Here is a 22,073-nt window from a genome sequence, read left to right on the forward strand (position 1 = left end):
CAACAGTTGAATTCTTGTTGAATAATGGGTCAGGTCATACATATTATCCAGGATTATCAAGAGAGGATGCATAGAAGAGAGGCAGGAGGTGTTAACCTCTAAGTGACCTCTCCTCCTCTGGCTAGGTTTAAACAGCAGAAACTACAGCGTTCCTCCTTCCAAACAGATTTTGTGCAGATCCTCTTGCAAGTCTCCTATGTCAACAGGCCCCTGCCAACGCCTAGAGAGGCCAAAGGAGAGTAGAGCACTTCCCTACTCTTACCTGCAGGCTGCTCTTGCCAGCTCTGAAAGAACTGGGATATCACGTAGGTGGATGTAGTTTGGCACCCGTTTCATTGCCTCCAGGTCTGGATCACCACAGAACAGATCTCTCAGAGATGACCAAGCTTAAATGCAGCTTAAAATGCAACTGCAAGCACCAATTTAGAGTAGTCTGATAAGGGGTGGCCAGACTACTTCAGAGCTACCAGAACCACTACAAGCCTTTCAAGTAGCCCAGTAAAGCAGGAATGAAAGGATGCACTAGCTGATTTAGCCTCATCCAGGTATAGTAAGAGCTCCCCAGCTTTATCATTGGCCAAGCTGCAGAGGAAGCATTTCTGCTATTTCAGGCAAAGATCTAACACACTGCTGGGGATGCTTGTGACCTGCAAGTGTCAGTCTGGGCACACACAAGTCTGCTAGGTTCCTTGCAAGTGAAGTCACACAAATCAAGGAGCTCAGGATCAAAATTCGATATGAAGCCGCCACCACATCTCAACCAGATGCAAGTCTGCAAGTACGAGAACAACTCGGAGTAGCAGCCCTTTGCTAATGGATTTTTTAAGCTCATGAAATTTTCTGCCTGTTGTCTCTTGGGGGTGCAGCAATCGCAGCACTGAGGAGTCTTTGATCACATAGAAGATGTACTGCAACTACTACTGTCAACTCCTGCTAATGCCACTTATTAAAGCAGTTTGGAATTTCTTATCACAACATAGTTAAAATTGCTCAAAATTGACCAAACTTAATATCTTTAAAACTGAAGTTCCCAGCCTCAAACTGGTCTTCTGCCAATTCTAGCACCTTTCTTATTTCCAGGGTACGGCCATCAAGAACAGTCACATTAAGCCAATAGAAGAAATGTAGTAATTTGCATGTGTTCAGAATCTGGTTTGGGCCTTGAGGAAACAGCTCCAGAAAGCCTCTGCTGCAACGGAAATGAAGTAATTAATGGAGATTAAAGAGCATAGTCCAGGTTGATTTCCCCAGAATCCTTTAAATACAGCTAGCACAGGATCAGCCATTCCTGACCTTCTCCATATGAGTAAGGAGAGCCTGTTTGCAGATTGACAGGTGAAACTCAAGTGGTCACTCATAGGAAAAGAAAATTTTGCTTTCGTTGTGACAGATCTTTATTCTTGTTTATATCATCGTCCTCACTAAGAGATTTGATTCGAGTGGAGGAAAGGAGCCTGCCGAGGGACACAGTGCTGAAAGAACTCCTGATTTTCTAATTAAGCTTTAGAAAATTTCTTTTTCAGCAGAGCTGGCTGAGAAAGGAAAAAAAAAAAAGATGACAACATTGCTCAGAGCCTCCTGTTTATAGCTCAATGTTTTGCAGAGAACAAAAAGCTTCAGTCTCAAAGGGAGTTCAAATAACTAGGAAATCCTTGTTCCCTTCTTCACTCCCAATATCCAGTTCAGTACCAATTTGCCTCCCCAAGAGCAGCGTTGCCACAAGGGAACACACTTATTGAGATCAAGGTACCCCTCAGGGCAGCTGGGTGGAGGATAAGAGGACAAGGGCAGAAGGTAGTCCTGAATTCAGGCAGGGAACTGGACTTTGTCAGGGAGAAGCCAGAGAGCAGAATAAAGACAGTGGGTGGCAAACCAGGAAAAAAAGCCGTCGAGTGTTAAAACTGGCAGCAGAAGACACAAGGAGGAGGCTTGACACATGGGTTTCAAAGTATAAATTCTGCACCTCACAAAGAAATGGAGAGCAGAGGTGTCCCAGAGCAGATCATGGACACTAGGAGCAAGAGATTAAAACCCTACAGAACTTAAAATTACTAAATTACAAAGTTGGGTTTTTTTTTTAATAGGCTTTAGCATTTATTTAAGATAGTTATAATTGTGGGAACAACAATACCATCACATACTAACAGAATACAAGCTTAAGGGACGAATTTCCCAGGAAAGGTCTGTGAAACTGTTGCAGGAAGAAGCAGGACTTGGCAATTTCCAGGTGTGGAAGGTGAAATCTGTCCATTACGGACCGAAAAAACAGCCATGCCAAGTTGGGCTGGCCCAGCTGGCACCAAGAACAGTGTGAAGGTGAGACAGAAATTAAGACAGACGCACTTCGTCCCTCAAAGTAAATGAGCACTTAGCCTCACTTTTGATAAGTGGCAACTCTGAAAATGGAAACCAAGACAGGATAATTAAAACTAATGGCATGTGAGTGGAAATTACCACTTCTGAGGAAAAAGCACTCAACTGTAACATATTAAGATGAAACAGACCAGATAATCTCTACTTTGAGGCAGGTTTCATAAGAAATTAGATTTATTCTTTTTTTTTTTTTAAATTACATCTCTGATAAGAGCGTGTTGGACAACTCAGAGCAGTAAAAAAATCTGGTCTTAAATAGAAAGTCATGACCCAGGCATAGCTTCAGTCTCTTTTGTTTAAAACCAAGAGAATTTAATAGGCATCTCTCCTTCCCAAAACATGGTGGAAGATGCTATGGGAGCTCTGAAATAATGCTGCATTTTTCCTACCCTTTGTAATAACCACCAGACAGGTTTCAGGCAATGAATCAGACTGGATTTTTTCTGGTGAAGACATCTGGGAGATCTGGCCAAAGCATCTCCTCAGCTTTCCACAAGGATAAATGTGAAAGAGGCCTTGGCTGACTCTTCCAGAGAAGAATTTGCATTCCACCGGAGTGGGTGGAATCTCTGCAGGCTGCTGCCAGCCACTGACAAGAGTGTAAATTTGTGACAGTCCTAAAACAATTGCTTTGCTGAAGCGGGGTCACAGGCTACGCTGGCTCAGGTGGCTTTATTTGGTGCATCTCCCCTCCAACTTCTTATCTCACAGGTCTTCAAGATGACAGCTAACTCCTCAGTCACGTAACTCACTGCACCCAAAGGATTAGGAAACCACAAATGAAACCAAAGAGATTCAAGACAGCTCCGCGGTTCCTACTTACGTCTCATAGATGTGTCCATTTTCAACCCTCTCCTCCACGTAGGCCAAGGCGCGGACGTGCATTGGGGAGTGAGGGAAGGCAGCATGGATCCACGGGAGGCCGAAGACCGATAGCCCCGTGTTGATCAGCGCAACAAGCAGGAGGTCCCAGTGATAAGCTGTTCCCTTCACCAACCTGAAACAAGGTTTTTGTTGACAGCAGTTACACTCCGTGTGAACTGTAATAGGCTGCTCTGGCTGAACTTGAGCTCGAATGCTAAACACCAAAGTGCACTCTCATGCACAAAGCATTTTCACAATTCTCCTGCTTTACAGCCTGTGTTACGTGAACGCAAAAGGTAATGAAACTTGATTGTTTGCTCCCAAAGCAGTCATCTCCTGGAAAGAACGATGCTGAGCAGAAAGGCAACTCACTAAAATAACAGACCATGAAAATTCCATCAGCATTTTGCTCCTACATTTGTTGTAGACTCTATTCAAGATATACACGTATACTTGTTAGCAGAGTTCAAGAAGCAGTTAGAAACCTGGGCATGGGTTGCTAAACTACTGACTCTGTAGTTTCCCACCTTTCTTGGTTTTAACCCCAATTTCCCTCCTTCCCTACAACCAGAACACATGCTCAGTATGCTGCAGTCACCCCCTAATTATGCAATTGCTACTGCATGATAAGAAAACAGGGCATGAATTCATTAAACTTCAGCTCCTTCTTGGTAGTCAACCAACGAGATACATTTCTAACTTTGAGGAACGCAGGATAGCCCCCCGCCCCCATTTTGTTTCTTAGGAGAGGGGGAAACTGGCAGCCTTCACCCAGGAAGCTGATGATTTCACATTCACTTTGCAAGGACTACAGAGAGCAACTACTAACTCTGAACTCGCCTCTAGTTTAACCTTACCATTCCTTGCAAAGGTCTGCCTCTTTTCTGAAGACAGCCATCTGGTACCAACTGCTCAGGTGCCATGAGTAAATTTTAGGAAAAGGCTGGGGAAGGATTCAGCTCTTGGACTTTGATACCCAACTTAAAGGTCTATAGCTGTGTTTCTGCCTGGGGATCAGAGCCAACAGCAGTCTTCACCCTGGCACAACATGAGGGATCAGCTGAATTGCTGCTGGGCACCATCAACTGGCAAGGAAGCACCATTTAGGTGTCTAAACACCACCCAAGCAAGCTCCATTCAATATCTAAGCAGAGACTTGGAGCCATCTAGGGCATGAAGCACATCTGCCCATCTCAGAGGGTTTTCTATGTACAAAGGTCATGTAACAGCAGCGTTTAGTCCCCTTGGGATACTGCTTGGTCTCCGCAGTCCTGCTTTGACCAAAGGACAGGCTCCACTGAGTTTGTCTAGTCACAACACACAAAGATCTAGATACCTTATCCTGAGTTATCTTCACACTGCCCAACCAGCCCAGTACTCCTTGGACTGCCCCATCAGCTTGCCTGGATTGTTCTTTACACAGTACACATCAGTGTACTTTCAGGCAAGCATCCTCCTTTTCCCTGCTTGTTCTACACAAGGAAATCACTACATTGGGGAGGACACCAAACAGGATATTCTTCCATTTGCCTGGTATAGATGATGGTATTTTTATTCTGTGATAGTACCACAGAATGGGTGGTACCTCTAAAAACCCATGCTCTGATACCTGATCAGCATAAGCTCAACCCTGTAACAAGGCATTATGAAAAAAATCACAAAGAACTCCAAAGAATATTTTACATTCCTTAAAGATACCACAGCAGAAAACACCAAAAGTTTAGAAGAAACTCATGTTAGGAAAGAGATGACCCACTTATGTTACATATTTATGCAATGCTCTACTTAAAGGGATATAATAAAGACAAGAGGAAAAATCAAGTGGTAAAAAACAACCAAATTAGTATAACTGAATTTGAGCTTGTCTTCTTTCCCCTAATTCAGCGTCACTCCAACTACAGCACTGAGAATGCTAATGTACGTTATGCAAGGAGAGAACCCTCCCACGCATTACATTAGCAAAAAATCCTCTGAGACATGGTGGTTTCCCTGGAAGAGTCATACACGTTCGCTCTCGATAGCATATCTGATTGCAGTCAGCACAAAAAACATCAGAGGCAATATTTTAATAGTGCAAAATCTTAACTCAAGTTTGCACATAAATCAGACCTATTAGACATACAGTTTTACTTCACTTCCACCTTTTCAATTGGAGACTAACAGCTCCAAACACTTCTTTTCTGATGCTCAACCACACTGTGTCATGCTATGACATTTCTGCAGGTCCTTGACTTTTCATTTTCAAAAAATTGTCTGTCCTGCAAGAGCAGTGCAAGTGTCCACACAGGTCAGACACTCCCTAAATAACTGTAGGTACATCCACAGACCTCAAGCAATACAAAATATCTATGTAACATTCACACATGGGCAAAGAAGAAACAGGTTGACATAAGCTCATCTACGGTTTGCATTTTTGAGACTCCACAACAATATTGGGGTTTGGGGATGGTAAGGAGTTAAGTAGTAGAGTTACATTAATCTGTGACAAGAGAAGTTCTGAAGAACATGTCCTGAATATCTTTTCTGATCAGACAAGCAGTGGTGGGAAGAGACTCAAGAATGTCCCTCCACAGAAAAAGATGAGTACCAAAAGCATTACCTGTTCTCCGGGGCATTTGTGAGCGACGCCACGATGTTCTGCTCTATGAAGAAGAGCATTGACAGGAGGAACCCCAGCCCCATGGCGCTCATCACTGACCCAATGGAGAGGGACTGGACTGGAGCCAGCACAAACAAGCTCTCAGATGGGTTGTAGTTAAATTTTGACACTAGAAAGAGGAGGGGAATGATGTTAGAAGGGCACCTTCTTTCCAACCATCCATGTGGACCCAAGTAATATTTTACCCACACCACAAACTATTGAGAACCACCGCAGCAAGCCAGGTGTTATGCTCTGGCATCTGGGAGCCAGAAGGTCATGGAAGATGGGCTCATCTGGCTGTTTTAGTTTATTTTTTTTTCCTCCATCCTCTTAGAACTTGGCTGCCATCCTGATTCGACAGATTACTGCTAGTTGTAGTGAGACATGACATATTTGAGCAAAACAAAAGAGGGAAACTTGTTTTTCCACAGATGTGAGGCACTTTTAGATTAGAAAACCTTATTTCTAACTAGCAGTATACTCCTCCTGCTCTGTTAATCAACTGGCAGAGGTAGTTTAAAACTTCCTCATTTCCAACAACCTGTGCAAGGCATTTTAGTAAAAAATGCTCCTAGTTTCCTGCCATTGGAAGAAATCCACGACTAGGGATAAATCACACATGGCCACACATGATTTTACAATCCAACTGGATGGAATGGCCATCACAGAAAAAAAAAAAGCCATTTCTTATTTGTTTCCATACATTTCCTCACATCACCCACTCACGTCACTACAGGACAATGCAGTTCCTGTCCTCATTATCGCTTCCTGATATGGAAAATCTGATCTATTTGGCCAACGAATGGTATCTCATTTTTAGATTTCCTTGTGTAACTTAGAACTGTCCAGATACTCCACTCTGTTTCACCTGAATTAGGAAAACGTGGAGACAAAGAGGACAGACTGGGATCATCAACTTTACGTCTGTACAATTGGCAACAATGCTTCCTGTCTGCTAATTACTCTGCCCTTTGTTCTTTTGCCAGAACTTGTTGATCCTCTTTATTGTACAAGATATATACTTTAAATAATATGCAAATGAAAAGACACACTGGAATATTTTATCTAGAGAAAAAACAATTTCACTCAGCCTCACTTGATCAGGATTTTGAATGAATTACATCTAACGCTGAGGAAATCAGAGCTCTTGGGGTGGTGAGAGGTACAGGCAGCATTTGTGAAATTATATGGAAGAACTTTGCTATTTTTTAGCAAAATCTTGCTAGGATTTAATTTCTTCTTCATACACCCTAAATACCTTCCCTTAGTATTCCAGAGAATAGAAAGGTAACTTACTTTCGATTTCCTTGAAGATATAGGAACCCACAACAGAGAAAGTCAGAACTGAAATCGGTAAGGCACAGTCGGACAGAATTTCACGTACTCTCGCATGTAAATACGGGCTGCAATTTAAAGACAAAAAATTTCCATCAAGATCACACTGTAGGGACTATCGCTCAAGTCCAGATAGCATTAAAGCTTTAACAAGTGACAATTCAGTCCAATCTTGCAATTCTAAAGAGGTATTTGCAGTGAAGAATTAGTCTTTAATTCAACCCTAAATCCTCTGGAATCTATAGCCTTTGAAGGTTGATGGATACATAAGCAAAATCCATAAAGAAACAAACCATGATGCAAGTTAGGAAAAGAGTCATCCAAGCACCAATTTGTGTCTCATTTCCACTTTACTTTAATTGCTTACTCAGACATTTCAAATGAAGAGTTTTAAGGGCAATAGGAGTAAAACCCAAATTAGAGCTGGACGTTTGATTCTGAAGAGCACACTGAAGGTACATTCCCAGTAGACCTTCGAGCACCATCAGAAGTTTTTGCCCCCTAACATGGTTCCATGCCTATCTGGGGCAGTTACAGGAGTTCCAACATGAAATACATGGTTCACCCAAAGCTTTCTAAAAAGTCACTCGCGACACCAAACCGAGTACGGAAAGGCATCATCCAGTGACCAAACATTTTGTTCTGCTGCTGACGTTGTCCATGTGGCCAGCCAAGTTCATCACTGGCTTTGGCTTCCACTGCCGCTAACGGAAGAGTTCCACCTAATTTTTCTGAGTTACATAATTGAAGTTCTAAATCATTAGCGATTCCTCACAGGTAATATGAAATAATCAGTAGTCTGAGCTCTAAGACTGAAGCAACTCACCTTTTCTTAAACTGATAGAGCGTATGACCAAGCCAAAGGGTACCCAACATCAACATGAGACTAAGGACGGCAGTTTCACGTCCATAATGCACATCATGCGTGCCTGTTTGATTCTCTAGGGACATGGATCTGCTCACTGATGAATTCATCAAGAAGGTGGTATTGATGCAGAGGCTTGGAATAGCATCAGTTCGTGTTTTTTCCAAGTAACTGTCTCCTGTGCACCCATGGTAGTAATATTTCTTAAAAACTGTACAAACAACCAACAGGCAAGCATTAGGATAGGTTTGTGACAATCAAAGCAAGTAAAATAAAGTGGTTCTTTCTTGCTTGACCATGCAGTATTAACATTACGCTTCACCAGTTTTATAGCTCTACCCCTCAAACCAGTGAGAAGAAATCAGGAGAGCTGCTTCTCTTACGAAGCCAGCACTTCACAATTTTATTTTTCACTTATTTTAACTTAAAGTTAAATTGATCTAAAGCAACACATCTGAACTGTAAGGACTTCCAGTGCTAATAATTTATGTTATTTTTGTTGCTAGCACTGGAATCACTGCTCTTAAACATATAAAAAGACACCTACTTTCAGCAGCCCGGTAAACAAATTCCACCAGGATTTCTGAAAAAATTAAGAGCAGCCAGGCTGCACAGGTCCATAAATGGACTACAAAATCTACAGTAATTACTTTTCCTCCAAGGTTGGAGGATTTTGTCCAGATTTTAAAGGTAAGTGTTGATGATATGCAAAACCTGGCAGAACATTTAATTTATATTTAACACTGCAAATTGAAATAGAGTTACGGAGCACCTGAAGTCAACCTGTACAAGCGAAACACCCAGTAATGCTTCTGGAATTGTCCACAAATGTATTAGGTTAGCTCAGAGGCATTTATGTAAGTCATTAACAGTTGCAAATATACTCTTGCTTTTGAGCATTTAGACAGCTGTTTCCATTTCTATGGCATCAGCTGGCTTCAGGCATACAAACATGGTGTTGGGATGATTTCACCTCTTTCGGGAACAAGAGTCTGAGGTGCTAGAAGGAGCAAGCGAAAACAGAAGATGGGAGTTGGGTTTTGCAGCCTTGATACTCCCATGTTATGTGATCAGATGGCAGCAGGCAACACCAACGCTCCCTATTATCAGTAGGGAGATACAGGAGGATGGAAATCACCATGTCAAGAGCTTTGCAATATCTCTTTCTTTGCTTTAATCAAAATATGCCTCCAAACTTCGTTCAGGGAAACTTAGAAGTTTAGGGCAAGACCATCCTATTTCAGCAAAACCACAACAATCTGAAGCCTAGTCCATGATGCTCCCCATAAGATTTCCCTCTACTGCCAAATAATAATAAAGTCTCTGAAAACCCCAAACACCTCAGCTTTTCCATCTGCAGCAGCTACAGAGAAAACAAACAAAACAAACCATAACTAAATATTTAAAAACAAGCTCTGAACATTATTGCAAAACACAATTCGTATTTGCAACCACCTTGAATTTGGCCAAAGCACAGTTTGTGTTGCTGGTTTGGAGCTCGCTCTGATGTGAAACGCCCCATGTTTAGCCATGCTACCATTTTAACAGCAATAATAATCTTGCTTGTACCACCTTTATGTTTTAAAAGAAGTCCAGGCATTCAACAAGCGGATGGGGTCAATAAGGCATGTAGGTCACAGGAGAAAAGACCAGTTACTTCACATTCAATACCTCTGCGTATAAATGTAAAGATCATAGATGGTTTACAGTTCAAGATTTAACCTTTCAATTTGCTTTCAGCAGCAGCCAGAAATGAGGAGATCATTGCACTTTTAAAGCACGAGAAAAGCTCTCCCAGTAAGGAGGCAACCTCATTACAACCTCCGTTAGCACCGCGTGTTTCTGCACTGCGTGCTACGGAAGAGGCTCTGCTATCATTTCCTCCCTCCGTCCTCGCAGCTGTGTCCAGCCCAGGCAGGACACCCACGCCTTCTTTGCAAACAGGTAAACTGAGGCACAGAGCACTGCCATGACCCGCAAATCGGCACAGAACAGGTTGTTGGAAGACTTGCAGTTTCCGGCTCTAAACGTTAAAGGACATATTTGTCATAATTATTATGGCAGTGTTTCCTGGGGATTAGCAGCTGGCCAGGGCTAAACGCCTGTTCACCATCTCAGCTGACCCTACGCGTTACCAAGTCCTAGAGACAAGCATATGATAAACCACAGCACATAAAACTCCAACTATGCAGAATGTATTTCCATGCCTCCGTATTCAAATTTGGACTCAAATAAATATGAAATAAGTTAGTTTTTTGGGGGTATTGTCAATTACCTCAATTTTCCACACTTGGCTATATCAAAATAATAGATTTAGGGCTGAGCAGATCTTCGGTGCACTGCGTTCAGCCTGATTACATCTCTGTGTACTACCTCTCTGGCTGCAATTCTAAAAATTCAGTAGGATTGCTCCACTCAATCCTGAATGTAGGGGAAGAAAGTTGGACTTTATTCTTGGATTTTAGTTAAACCAACAAGAACACACCAAGATGGCTAGCAGAGGCCTTCATCCTGCACCACAGACTTTCTATGAAGTACTTGATTCCTGCAGATTTATAGTTTGTTTTTATAAAAGAGCTAAGTGACTCCTGTTGCCCACATTCCGAGAGAGCAGCAAAGCAGGTGGCTCTGAAACAGAACCATTCTGAAGCCCAGCACACACGCTCAACTTCTCTCCAACAACATTAACGCGCTTTGTTTGCTTCAGCCAGTTCTCCGCCATTTCCTGTAGAGTGCAGATGTCAAGATCAAACAAACACAGCTTTGGTAGCTGGGCCACACGGCAAAAACAAAGTGTCACCAGGATAGCGTGAACGTGTGTGGCTTGATTCCTCTGGGCAGTATCGCATCCCTCCCCCCTTCTTTCCTGCATGTGGACGAGTACCTTGCAAAAAAAATCAAGGCTGTGAACAGACTGAGGAAAACATATGTGAGCAAGAGCAGCAGGATCCTCTCCTGTCCCCACTGCAATACTCTGAAGTATTACTTGCATGTTCCTGAAAGTCTGGCAGCCGAGATCAATGGACGCTCTCTGTATTTTTAACCTGCACCCCACGTCCCTCCCAAAGGAAATCAGCTCTCTACTACAAAAGCACCATGAACATTTGCATTGGCTGATTTGCTAAAAGTTCCAGCAAACAGTTGAATATTTTGTTGAGGAACACCTTAGTGCCACAGGGAGACTGTCCCATGCCTCCAGAACAGGGCACTAACAGCACACGTTAGCAAAACTCACAGCTATGTATCGAGCAAGGAGGACGCAGAGTATCTCAGAACACCTTTCCCTTTCACCAAGCTTTGTCTAAGCAGGATATTTGAAAGATGCAGGTGTTCCGTAGAGAAAAATCATTCGATTGCACAGTCAAAGCGTGCGCCCAAGGAGCCAAATTAAGGCTTCCCAATGAAGCGAGGAAACATCTCACTTCAAATTACTTTGTAGTGTCAAACATGCTCTTTGAAGGTGTTCTCCTTGCATGCAAGATACCATAATGAGCAGAGTCTGAGGAGCTTGAAAACAAAGGGGACGTGCTTAGTGTGGCTAAGTTTGTCCTGAATGATTTCAGGGGATAGCCCAGACTTGGGGCTGTTGGACAACAGCTCATAACAAACAAGGAACATAGACTTGGCCAGCTCCTCACTGGGATGAGCAAAAACATTGCCATCCACATTGTATTTCTGCTAACATCTTTCACCTTCATAAATACCTCCTGCTAATCGTGACTGGGAGGAAGAGGGGTGCCAGAGAAATTTGTTAAACCCCAAGGCTGCTCATGGATACTCACCTAGACCTTCACCTAGAAATAGGGACCAAGTGGCTGGAAATGGCAGAACAGCTTTAGGAGCATGCTGGAAGGCACTGGAGTCCTTGTGTTGCCATTGAAGAAGGGAGGTCTCTCAGAGCTCGTGTAAGAATGGGTCACCTCAACATATCTTTCAACTCCCCTCCACATAATTTTAACAATAGGCCAAGGAAAAAGGTCTAGACACATTGCATTTAAATTGGACTGTTTTTTTGGTAGGACCAAAGGTATCGGGGAAGATAGCAACATTAATATCGTTTCTCCTTTCGGTAAGAGTTAAGACACTAATCCTATCTCATGTAACTGAAATTAAAGCTGATAGAGATTCCACATATCCAGGTAAACTACTGACACAGGTCTGCTTCAATCTCACACACACTTTTTTTTCTCCCCTCAAAGACCTTGAATGAGCATGGAACAAGTAAACGTCATGCATATTTGCAGCCTCGTATATCCCTTTGACAAGGAAGCACAGCAGAAATCTGCACTGGAAAACACTGTTGCAAGACTTACCTTTAATAATGCCTTTGAAGGCATCAAGCACAAACGTGATGGATATAAAAAGTGCAATTATTTCTTCTGTTGACCTGCGGAAACATCCCAGGAATTAATATAGCCATTAACAGAGTCTGTGTTCAACTCCACTCAAAGGAAAAATCAGCATATTCATGCATTTACATGAAAATATACCAATTTTAGTTACACTCCAGCTCAGGAAACAAAACCCAGTGAATCTTTAAAAGCTTCTTTCAAGCTGGAACAATAAGATGAAATGATACTAGCCTCGTCTCGCAAAATACATTTCGCAGCAAGTTTGTAATTAAGGAGCTTGAGGAATGTATAATTTTTCCATTTGCTGAATAATCTGATCAAAATATGACTTCTTGAAAATAGCTACCTTTTAAAGAGCTTCATCAGAAGACTGAAATTAAAGAGGGAGTACATCACAAGGAAAAAGCTGTTCCACAGTCCAATCCAGGCATAGAAAGCACTGAAATCCAAGTTGTAGTCATCACAGATTCCTCGGATGACTGCAAAAATTAAGCATTCACATGTCAGATTAGATTTTTGTCATTAGCACCCTGTGATTCCCATCTGCTTAACAGCAAAAAGAATAAATTTCAAGACTTCACCCCAACACACTTATGGCAGATACCACTAAACCCCTGTTCTTACACTGCCAAATGAAAGCTGGATCAATCCAAACTGTTTTCCCCTTTGCTACCCCCTTCCTCCACTAGAAATAGGGAGCACTTAGAAAAATATTCTCCCACACTGCTCAGAGCATCTTTCCTACGGATCAAGGCCAGAAACTCAGCCCTTGAAATCTGCTCTCGCTGATACTGTGGGATGCTGTTGAGCAAGGGCGTGCTTTTCATCATGTTTACTCGGTCACTGCACTGCAGACAAGATCTCCCATGTCTTAAAGCTTTCAAGCTAGTCACAGCCCACCTGATTGCTCCTATAGATACCGAGTTTGCTCCTTTACACCTCGGGCTCAGTAATATCAGCTTGCACCGTAACTGGAAAGCTGTTGATCACATCAATTAAAAAACCCACCACCTGAAAAAACTTTGTCTCACACTCTTATCCTCAAGTTGGTTAAATGCAGCCACATGAGAAACCATTAGATGAAAGATTCCCCCCTTGAAGCAGAAGAAATGCTTATTTTCACAAAATGTTTATTCTATGCAAAATTATTCCTTTAGAAACCAACTGTAATCAAACCTGAATCAAATGCCTCCCCTTTCCCTCAGCACCAGAAGCAGCCCTTCAATATCGATTTCTTAAACAAACACAACTAAAGCTCTAACTTGATTACAAGGTTCTTGTACCAAGTCCCATTCCACCAATCGCAATCACATTGGTCCCTTTATGTACACGCTTAATTGACTTACCATTAATGTAGAGTGCTAAAGGAGCCGTAGTTAGGAGTACAACGAGAGGTTGCCCAGAAAAGAGCGCATAAAGCAGCCCTCCAATACACTGGCCGACGATTGTCTTCTGCACATCTACAAGTAATTAGGAAGGATGGAAACAGTTTTTAACCAACACCTCTCTGTCTTGGAACCATTCACAGGACATAGAGGCCAACCACTAATAAGAGCAATGTAGAGGTAAGACACGGGGAAAGTAAGAAGTGACCCTTTGCCAGTAAACTTGTACCAATAATTTTGGATGCCATCAGGTTTCCAGATGTTGGACTATGCAAGTTGGGTTGGGTTTTGTTTGGTTTGGGATTTTTGTTGTTGTTGTTTTGGGGTTTGTTTTTAACTTTTTTTTTTTAAAAAAAATATTTTAAACAGCTATGAAAGCCATAAGTAGTGTTTGTGGACACTTTTTCCAGATTTCAACTAAGACTCCTAGGAACTGCAACAACAGTAGGAACTTCAGGGCCACAACTGGGATACAGTACCCATTCACTACACCAGTGGTTTGGATACTGGCAATCAAACTCAGATCAAAAGCGCAGGAGTTGTACTAGGAAAAAATGTGCAAATAAATACGTCATTATAAAGTGAGCATCATTTTAAAATACAGTAGCAAGTATCACCAGTCCAAGCCAGATGATGCTATCCAAAGCAGTGTTCAGTTTTTCTAGTGTTCTGAGAAAAAGTCATGAATGTAACAATTGGAAAAACCTTCAGTGGTGAGTTTTTTCAGTAAATAAAAACTATCAAATCTTTCCTGTGACCAGAGCCACCCGATTTGAACACACGGATTCCTATTAACAAATGCACAAAACTGATAAACTTACCAATAGCTCCTCCAGTGTTTTCGTCATTGAGTGACCCAAATGCAATGGAAGGAAGGAGGCAGGCAAAATACAGAAAGATCATAGTCGTGATGTATTTTCCTATAGCTTTGTTGTTGCCAATAACACCTAGTGTAAACCATAACAAGAGTCACGTTAGTACTGCCCATTTGTAAAGCATTGAAACTCTACTCAAATCAGCCCTATGTACCACTAGTTATTTTCATGTTGCAAGGCAGAAGTAGAAATTCAGTCCACACTTAGGTCTTAAACATAGAGATAGGTCTTTAACACTTGATTTTGCATGACCACGCTCTTTTGATCACCTAGGACCAGAGGTAGAAGCATCAACATGCCACCAGACTGCTTCAACAGACGTTTTGGCATCGTCAAAACAGGAAGTACGGGAAGCCTTTTGTTCGGCTTTGCCAGCCTCAAAAGCTTGGAAGAGGATCAAGCAGAAACCCTAAATTTAGGGTTTATAAACCCACCACCTCCTGTTTTTTAATACCAACTTTATAGGTAGTCTGAACTATGGTCCTGATGAGCTTCGTGATGATCACTTGTCTTCACAACTCATGACGCCTTGGGAAGGAAAACATGAAGCACTCCATTTTTCCTTAGGCAGAAATCTGAGGTTATAGGCTTGAATCAATAATATGCTATGTGGAGCCAATTAGTGCTAGCAGACTTACAAAAACAAATAGCACAAGAGGTCAGGAATGCGCACATTGAGAGTTTTGCTGTAAAAAAAAAAAAAAAAAAGCCCTTCTGAAAGAATGCCTTCTTTCTTTTCCATCCACTCGCCCCCTCTCATCTCCATTGGAAAAAAACACACCAGGCCAAAACAAAAGCAGCCAGAAAGAGAATTAAAGTGTCATAATATGAATTTAAGGGCCTCTGAAGTAGCTTCCTTTCCCTTTCCTGTTTTCAGGCTGGTGTCCATCCCCAGTGAGCTCATATCACACAGGAGAAAGGATGAGAGACGACAACAGCTGATATTCCTGGAGGAGAACATAAGTTTTTCCACAGAACAGATTCTTCAGAGACGATACACCAGAGAAGGCCTCTTCAAAGAAAGCCTTCAACCTGTCTGTGGCAGCATCCTTGATGACACTCGTGCTTTGAGACACCTGGACAAGCTTGGAGTTGCCTAATTCCCCTTTCTGGAAGTCTCCTGAGCAGTAAACTTTCACACAGGCAGAAACCCCTAAGCTCCCAAAAGCCCACCCAAGCCTTTGCTTGCATCAATCCCTTGCCGAGAGAGCTACAAGCCAATGAGTTGAATCAGAGAAGGGAGGGCTTTGCATTCGAGGTTGCTGGTGCAACACTGAGAAAATCTGGACGTTGCCACAACAGACTAACCGTATCACCGGAATGAAAAGCAATCAGTGACTTTGGGATCTCATCTAACATCTGTTTTCTGCACCATTTGCAGTGCAGAGATACGGACAGAAGTAGGATGCAAAAATCAAAGATGATGTGTAATCAACAGGCAGCCATATGCACAAAAGACACGTTATGATGGTTCCTGTTTGCAGACACAAGAGAATAGATATAAATAGGACTCCTGATGCTCAACATCCTTGAAAAAAGTAAAATTTAAGAAGGGCAGGGGCTGAAACTTGACAGTAGATATCTCAAGCACGCAAATATGAGCCTGACCTTCCAGGAGTCATAGGACCAGCTGTTCCAAGGCAGATTCCTCTCAATTTATTGTGAAGATTCAGAAACCACAAACCACATTCCTGACCACTCTTGGCAACCAAAAGGCCTGAAATTCACTTCTTGCAGATGAAGCTCTCTCACGTGATCTCAAGTCCAACAGCTGCAGGCTCCTACCTCACACTCCCAAGTGCCTGAGAACTTTAGAGAAAAGGAAAGACTTGGCCAGGCAAGCACTGGACCGAGTGGTAGTTTTATAAACAGAAATGGTCACATCCTTCTTCAGAGGACTCTGCCACTCCAGAATACTGCTTTTTGGACAAAGGAGTCTTTCCAACATGAAAGGTCAGAGGCAATGCCTGACAGCTTTAAAATAATTCATAAAAGGCAGGTAATGAGAACTAGGGAAGCAATTAATGAAAAAAAAAAAGAAACACCACAAGAGGTTAATTTGCTGAGTAGAGAAAGCTACACAGGTGATGAGGTACTCCCTGAAAATTTTTAAGACAGGTTAACCATAGTATGAGGGCAGAAGGAAGAGAGATGCCTTGAAGGACGTCACAAAAGCTCACACATGGCTTTCAGTTTCAGCTTCAATCCTTGCAAAGCAAGTAGGAGTCCCTGCTGGTCATGGAGGTCCTTAGAACACATCATGGCTGGGTCCAAACTACAAAGCAGTACTTTCTGCTTTAATCAGCCAGGTGAGATCCAAGGAGCAAAGAACCCCTTCTACCGGGAAGCAAAATCCACTTCATAACGGAGACAATAACTACATCAGAATAAACATACTCTTTCAGAAACATGACTAATCACTCTTTAATTGCAGGTAACATCATGAGCAAATCCCGCCTCCTTGTACAGATTCACCTGAGACAAGCACTAAAATCCAGCGTTAACCACATTTTACCTTTTGCCTTTTTCAAGTCAACATCTGGCTAAATATTTTCAGGGCCTATTTGCAACCCAAGGACTGACACTACTTCATTTAAAAGAAGGTGGGCTGCGTTATGACGGCATTTCATCTGCAGCAGGCTCATAAAGCCATTGAAAAATGTGTCACTCAACAGCATAATGTGAATTTGCAGCAGAAAAATCAACTCTCAGTCCAGCTGTGAAATTTGAGTAGCTGACTATTACAGAAGCAATCCCTTGAAATTAAGGTATGTCTACACATTGAAACGCAAAGCAATTATGTTCATCAACATGACAGTTCTATTTCACTTGCTTGAATTTCTGAAATGTCGTATTTTTTTTTTTAAAGACAAGGTTATAGTTTCAGAGAAAACAGCCACGTTGCTGGCCTCACTTTGCTTGGTATTCTGCATCAATAAGTTAATCATGAAGAGACCCAGAGACTGGGACTAGAGCTCCTTAAGTCCACTAATTGTACATTTACTGAATCAAAATCAAGACAGATGGACATTCTATGACATGTCTATTAATGTTCTTTCCCAATTTTCTGAAATATCCAACACAAAACAAGCTTAATTAAACTGATCTGCAGCAAGGATGCGTCTATTAAAGCCCCAATTTCAAAGAAAAATATATCACCTTTCAATGGTAAAAATACACAGTAAGGATATATGCTCACAGGTTTTGAGTCAAAAACTCAAAGTATTACAAACTTCTGATAATGTCCTCAAAGCTGGGCTTTCATTTATGTAGGTAGCTGCTGGACTTTGCCCAGTTTTCTCAAGATGAACAGAAGACGAATCTTCCCTAAAGTCCTGTGAAGAGTAAATCACAGTGCAAGTGACACTAAGAACTTAGCTGGAAAAGGAAATCCATTCTTAGCGATTCTGGAGCAGAGAAGCCAAGCATACACTCAGACTAGAGAAGCATGAAGAAACAAATCAAGGGCTCAGCTTGCCCTTCTCTTCTTTCAGCCCATTTCCTGTAATGTACTCTTCTCTTGGAAGGAAGCATCCACAGACAAAACAAGACGCTTTTATGCACCTTTAATGCATTTCCGTCCACCACTGACACAGAGAGACTTCAAAAGCATCACAGCTGCAAACCCAGGTCATGATGCCCCAAAGCATCCAACAAGTCAGTCTTCAAGCTGCCATTGAACTTCTACACCCAGGTGATATTTAGGAATGAAGGGCTGCAGGAGCTACCCCACCATCTAGCCTAGGACGCAGAGGCACTCAAGAGAGAGGGAAAAGCCTATTCACAATCCCTTCATTTTTCCCCCTCCCCCCAAGAATGCAATCCTGCCAAACAAGGTTGGCCAGTGCAACCAGGTGGGAGAATCGATGAAGATTTGACACACGCCACAGTCAATTCACAGTAAATGTTTTAGCAGGTTTAAGCTCTGTGCTATCGTAGACAACCAGGAAGACAAAATTTGCCTTTCAAATCCCACTTTTGTAGTGCCTTCAAGCCTCTAAGCATGCCTGCATTAGAAGGAGCTTTGGAGATGTCCCTCCTGCGAAACACCACCACCAAATCCCAGAGATGCTGCCAGCAGATGCGATCGTATTATTCTCAGGAGCTGGTTAGGGACCCTCTGCAGGACCAAGGACAGGGAGGAATCCACATCTCCGCCATGTGCCGAGGACACAGGTCAAGGAAAACAAGGGAAACTGAGTAAGTCCCAGCTCTTCCTTCCCTTCACCCTCTCTCCCTAAGGGACACAGCAGAACACAGCATCAAAGCTCACCATAAAAGCCTCAGACACCTCAAATTTTCTCCTGTGCACTCCAGGCACTACAGTCATAAGTGTTTATTTCTGGCTTGTACCAGAAAATACACACTGAAGAATAAGGGTAACAATTTTAAGGGTTTTCAGGAAACCTGTAGCTGAGTCCAAGCAGAATTCTCTCCTTCATCCAAACTCTAAAGAACATCTGTAAAGAACAAAAAAATCAGGGAGCTCCTATGGTTCAATGGAATCTTAAGGAGTAATAATATTGGTACACACACGTTTTGAGTCTATTTGACAAGATCAGGATGAGGCCCTGTACAAACTTTGAAGCAGAATCCCATAAATAAAGATTGTAGTCATTAAGAGGAGACTACACGCCAGATTGTGTTAATTTTAACTTTAAAAGAAAGTCACAGGTGGTCTTGGGCTCAGAATAATCTAACTGTTCATCTTCAGACACTGGAAGACACCCATTGCAAGTCATCCATATGACAGAAGTCCTTTTAGAAAAAACTCTTCCTTGTGTGTTCAGTGAAGCACACAAGACCTCTACAATCCAAAGCAGATCTAAAGTTGACAAATTCCTAATCTGGAGGAAAAAAGAAAAATAGAAAGATGATTCTTTACTTTCCTCTCCCAAATTGTGATGGTTAAGGATAATTTAACGGCCAGCTTTGTGCAATGTGTGAAGATGACTAAATCACACAAAAGTCCAACTGACAAAACATTTGCTGGCTCTACAAAAGCATTATTTATCACCTTGCCCTTAATCGGTTTATCTGTCTAAACCAAAATCCCAGGATGCTTCTCAGATTGAGGGTTTAGAGACATTCAAAAAAAAAAGGCATCTTTGTAATTCAGAGCTCTCTGATGATGCACGTGTGGTTGTCTGGAGTGCAGATACTTGGATAGGTCAAATCCCTAACATTTGGTACACTGCTGCTTTGAGATGGTCCAGGAATTTCACATTCCTGATCACCTTTGGTCTTGGTGGTTTATGGCAGATTCTTTATGCTCCATCTGGTTTTCATTCCAAGCAGACCCTTAAAGAATTCATCTTAACTTCTGGTTTCTGGGAAGAAGTGGCACATCCTAATTATATATAGGTTTTTTAAAATCCTCTTTTCCCCATATCCTATTTGAAAAAGTACAACTGCTCCTAAGGTGAGTGCTTCACATTTGAGCTGAAGTAGTTCTTGGGTTTCACCTTGGCTCATTTCTGCATCTTCTACTCTTCAGAAATTGTATAACAATGCAACAAAATTTTTTAACCTATACTTGCATTTTATACCAAAACCACTTTTCTGGAGTATTTGTAATGCTGGATTCTCACTGTAACAGTGTTTCATCATGCAGGGAAGACACAACCAAGGAACAGTTCTTTCAAGGCAGGCAACTGCAGCACCTTCTTTAGGCCAAACCTGACCTGCTAAGAACATTGGTTTATGGAAAGCTCATGGACCTGGCTATAGCTGACAACCCCAGGGCTAAGAGGCAGAACGCACAGGTTACTTTGGATGCGTGCAGAGCCAGAACACGGACCTTGAAAGAGATTTCCAAATCTGCCAACATTGGCTGTAAGACCATTGTATGATGCGTTTGTGGCTGTGAACCTGCTGCACTCAGGCACTCACAACTATAGGTAGAGCAAGCAGACACTGCTGTGTCTTGAGATGCACACGGGTCCCCACAGGATGCTTCTCCCTGAGCAGCAGTCCTGTAGCACTTCCCTTCTGAAGTGCTTCAGTATCCCTTTATAATGAAAAGTTTGACTTTGTGTCTGATGTTTTGCAGGGCTGTAAGAGATGAAATGCCCTGAACCCACCCCAGAGGTGTTCAAATTAGGAGCTTAAGTCCCCTGCCAGATCTAGTGCCAGTGATGCACTTGCCAATAAATATTTTTCTGTTTTATCAGACTCCTTGCTGCTACCCTGAAAATAATTTCTTGTCCCCCTCCCTCAACACACCCTCAATTGCCAGAGAATGTAGCATTAGCTTGATTTCAAACAGAGCCAGTCCTCCTTTCACCCCAAGCCTCCTGAAAACAGTTTCATCCCAGCAGTTACCAAGCACCTGGAGAAAGCACCCAGCACAACCGCTGTGCTAAGCCAGCATCTCATCTGGTTTTATTCTTCCCACTAACTGCAAAATGCATCATAGTGGATGAAGCATTCCTAGTCAACAAAGCTGGATCTTGGTAGAAAGCAACCGCTTGGCATCTCCTTCAGCCAAACAGCCAACATCTCCGTTCCTCTGCTGGTGGTGACCATCCTTGTTGAAATGTAGTGGAGGACACACATCCATACCCTGCCCATGCTTGCTCTCAAGCTTAAGCTGCTGTGGAAAGTGGCTTTGCACCTTGTCTACAAAATGGGGCTCCACTCAGGAGAGGTGCGGGGAAGGGTGGGCTGGGGTATTGTGGTTTGAGCTAAGGAGGATTTAACAGCAGGAAGGTGTCTGATAGAGCCCTGAGATTCTCCCTGCCTACATTCTACATCTTTATTTTATGCAAAATTTTTGGGTTTGATATTTGAATATATTAACCAACTTGAACGTGTTTTGATGTCAAGTCGAGGTTCTGTAATTATGGTTTGCCCTGAAGACTTTTCACGGCCTTTAAGAACCTCTGAAAGTGAAAGTTTGAAAGTGAAAAGGGAGAAAGTAACTCTTAAAATCAACAAGGCCATTGTGGGAGCTATATAAAGCCCAAAATCTGAGGCTCAATATAAACATTGTATTGCTGCTCCTGTGATCTGCCTACAGCAGACAAGCTACATCCTGTTTTTAAAAGCACCAAGCTGAAGTTACTGCAGCTCGGATTTTGTTTAAGCATTCTCATCTCCCACAGCATCACCGTAATTGCTATTGATGCTGACTTGCAAAGACAGCAGAAAGGCCTATTAGGCCAATACCGAGTAATTAGGTTGCAATGAGTTGATCTGTCTCTACACACGACAACAATCAATCCATTTAATCGCCTCATTGCTTAACAAAAATTAAAATCCTCACCTACGTACAGCTAGCATCTTCATTAAGGGAAGACTGCACAATTCTCATCTATGGTGTGCCACGCTGCTTATTCGCAGGCTTTTGTCAAAATATCCTTTTAAATAAGAGAGCTATTA

General features: G+C 42.3%; 1 protein-coding gene across 2 annotated transcripts in view; it reads right to left on the bottom strand.

The window, feature by feature from the left end:
* SLC4A11 (solute carrier family 4 member 11) overlaps positions 1–22,073 on the bottom strand; it is a 91,531-nt gene that overhangs the window by 10,924 nt on the left and 58,534 nt on the right. For both annotated transcript variants that reach the window (XM_086747133.1, XM_086747132.1), the window contains 8 exons: positions 14,637–14,762; positions 13,777–13,890; positions 12,777–12,909; positions 12,392–12,465; positions 8,040–8,289; positions 7,175–7,281; positions 5,837–6,005; positions 3,197–3,370 (listed from right to left, as the gene is read on the bottom strand). In XM_086747133.1, the coding sequence (XP_086603259.1) occupies positions 3,197–3,370; positions 5,837–6,005; positions 7,175–7,281; positions 8,040–8,289; positions 12,392–12,465; positions 12,777–12,909; positions 13,777–13,890; positions 14,637–14,762 (1,147 nt within the window). The remainder of the gene's footprint in view (positions 1–3,196; positions 3,371–5,836; positions 6,006–7,174; positions 7,282–8,039; positions 8,290–12,391; positions 12,466–12,776; positions 12,910–13,776; positions 13,891–14,636; positions 14,763–22,073) is intronic.

Source organism: Chlamydotis macqueenii, chromosome 4 (genome assembly GCF_036417535.1).
Source record: "Chlamydotis macqueenii isolate bChlMac1 chromosome 4, bChlMac1.mat, whole genome shotgun sequence".
NCBI classification, from domain to species: domain Eukaryota; kingdom Metazoa; phylum Chordata; class Aves; order Otidiformes; family Otididae; genus Chlamydotis; species Chlamydotis macqueenii.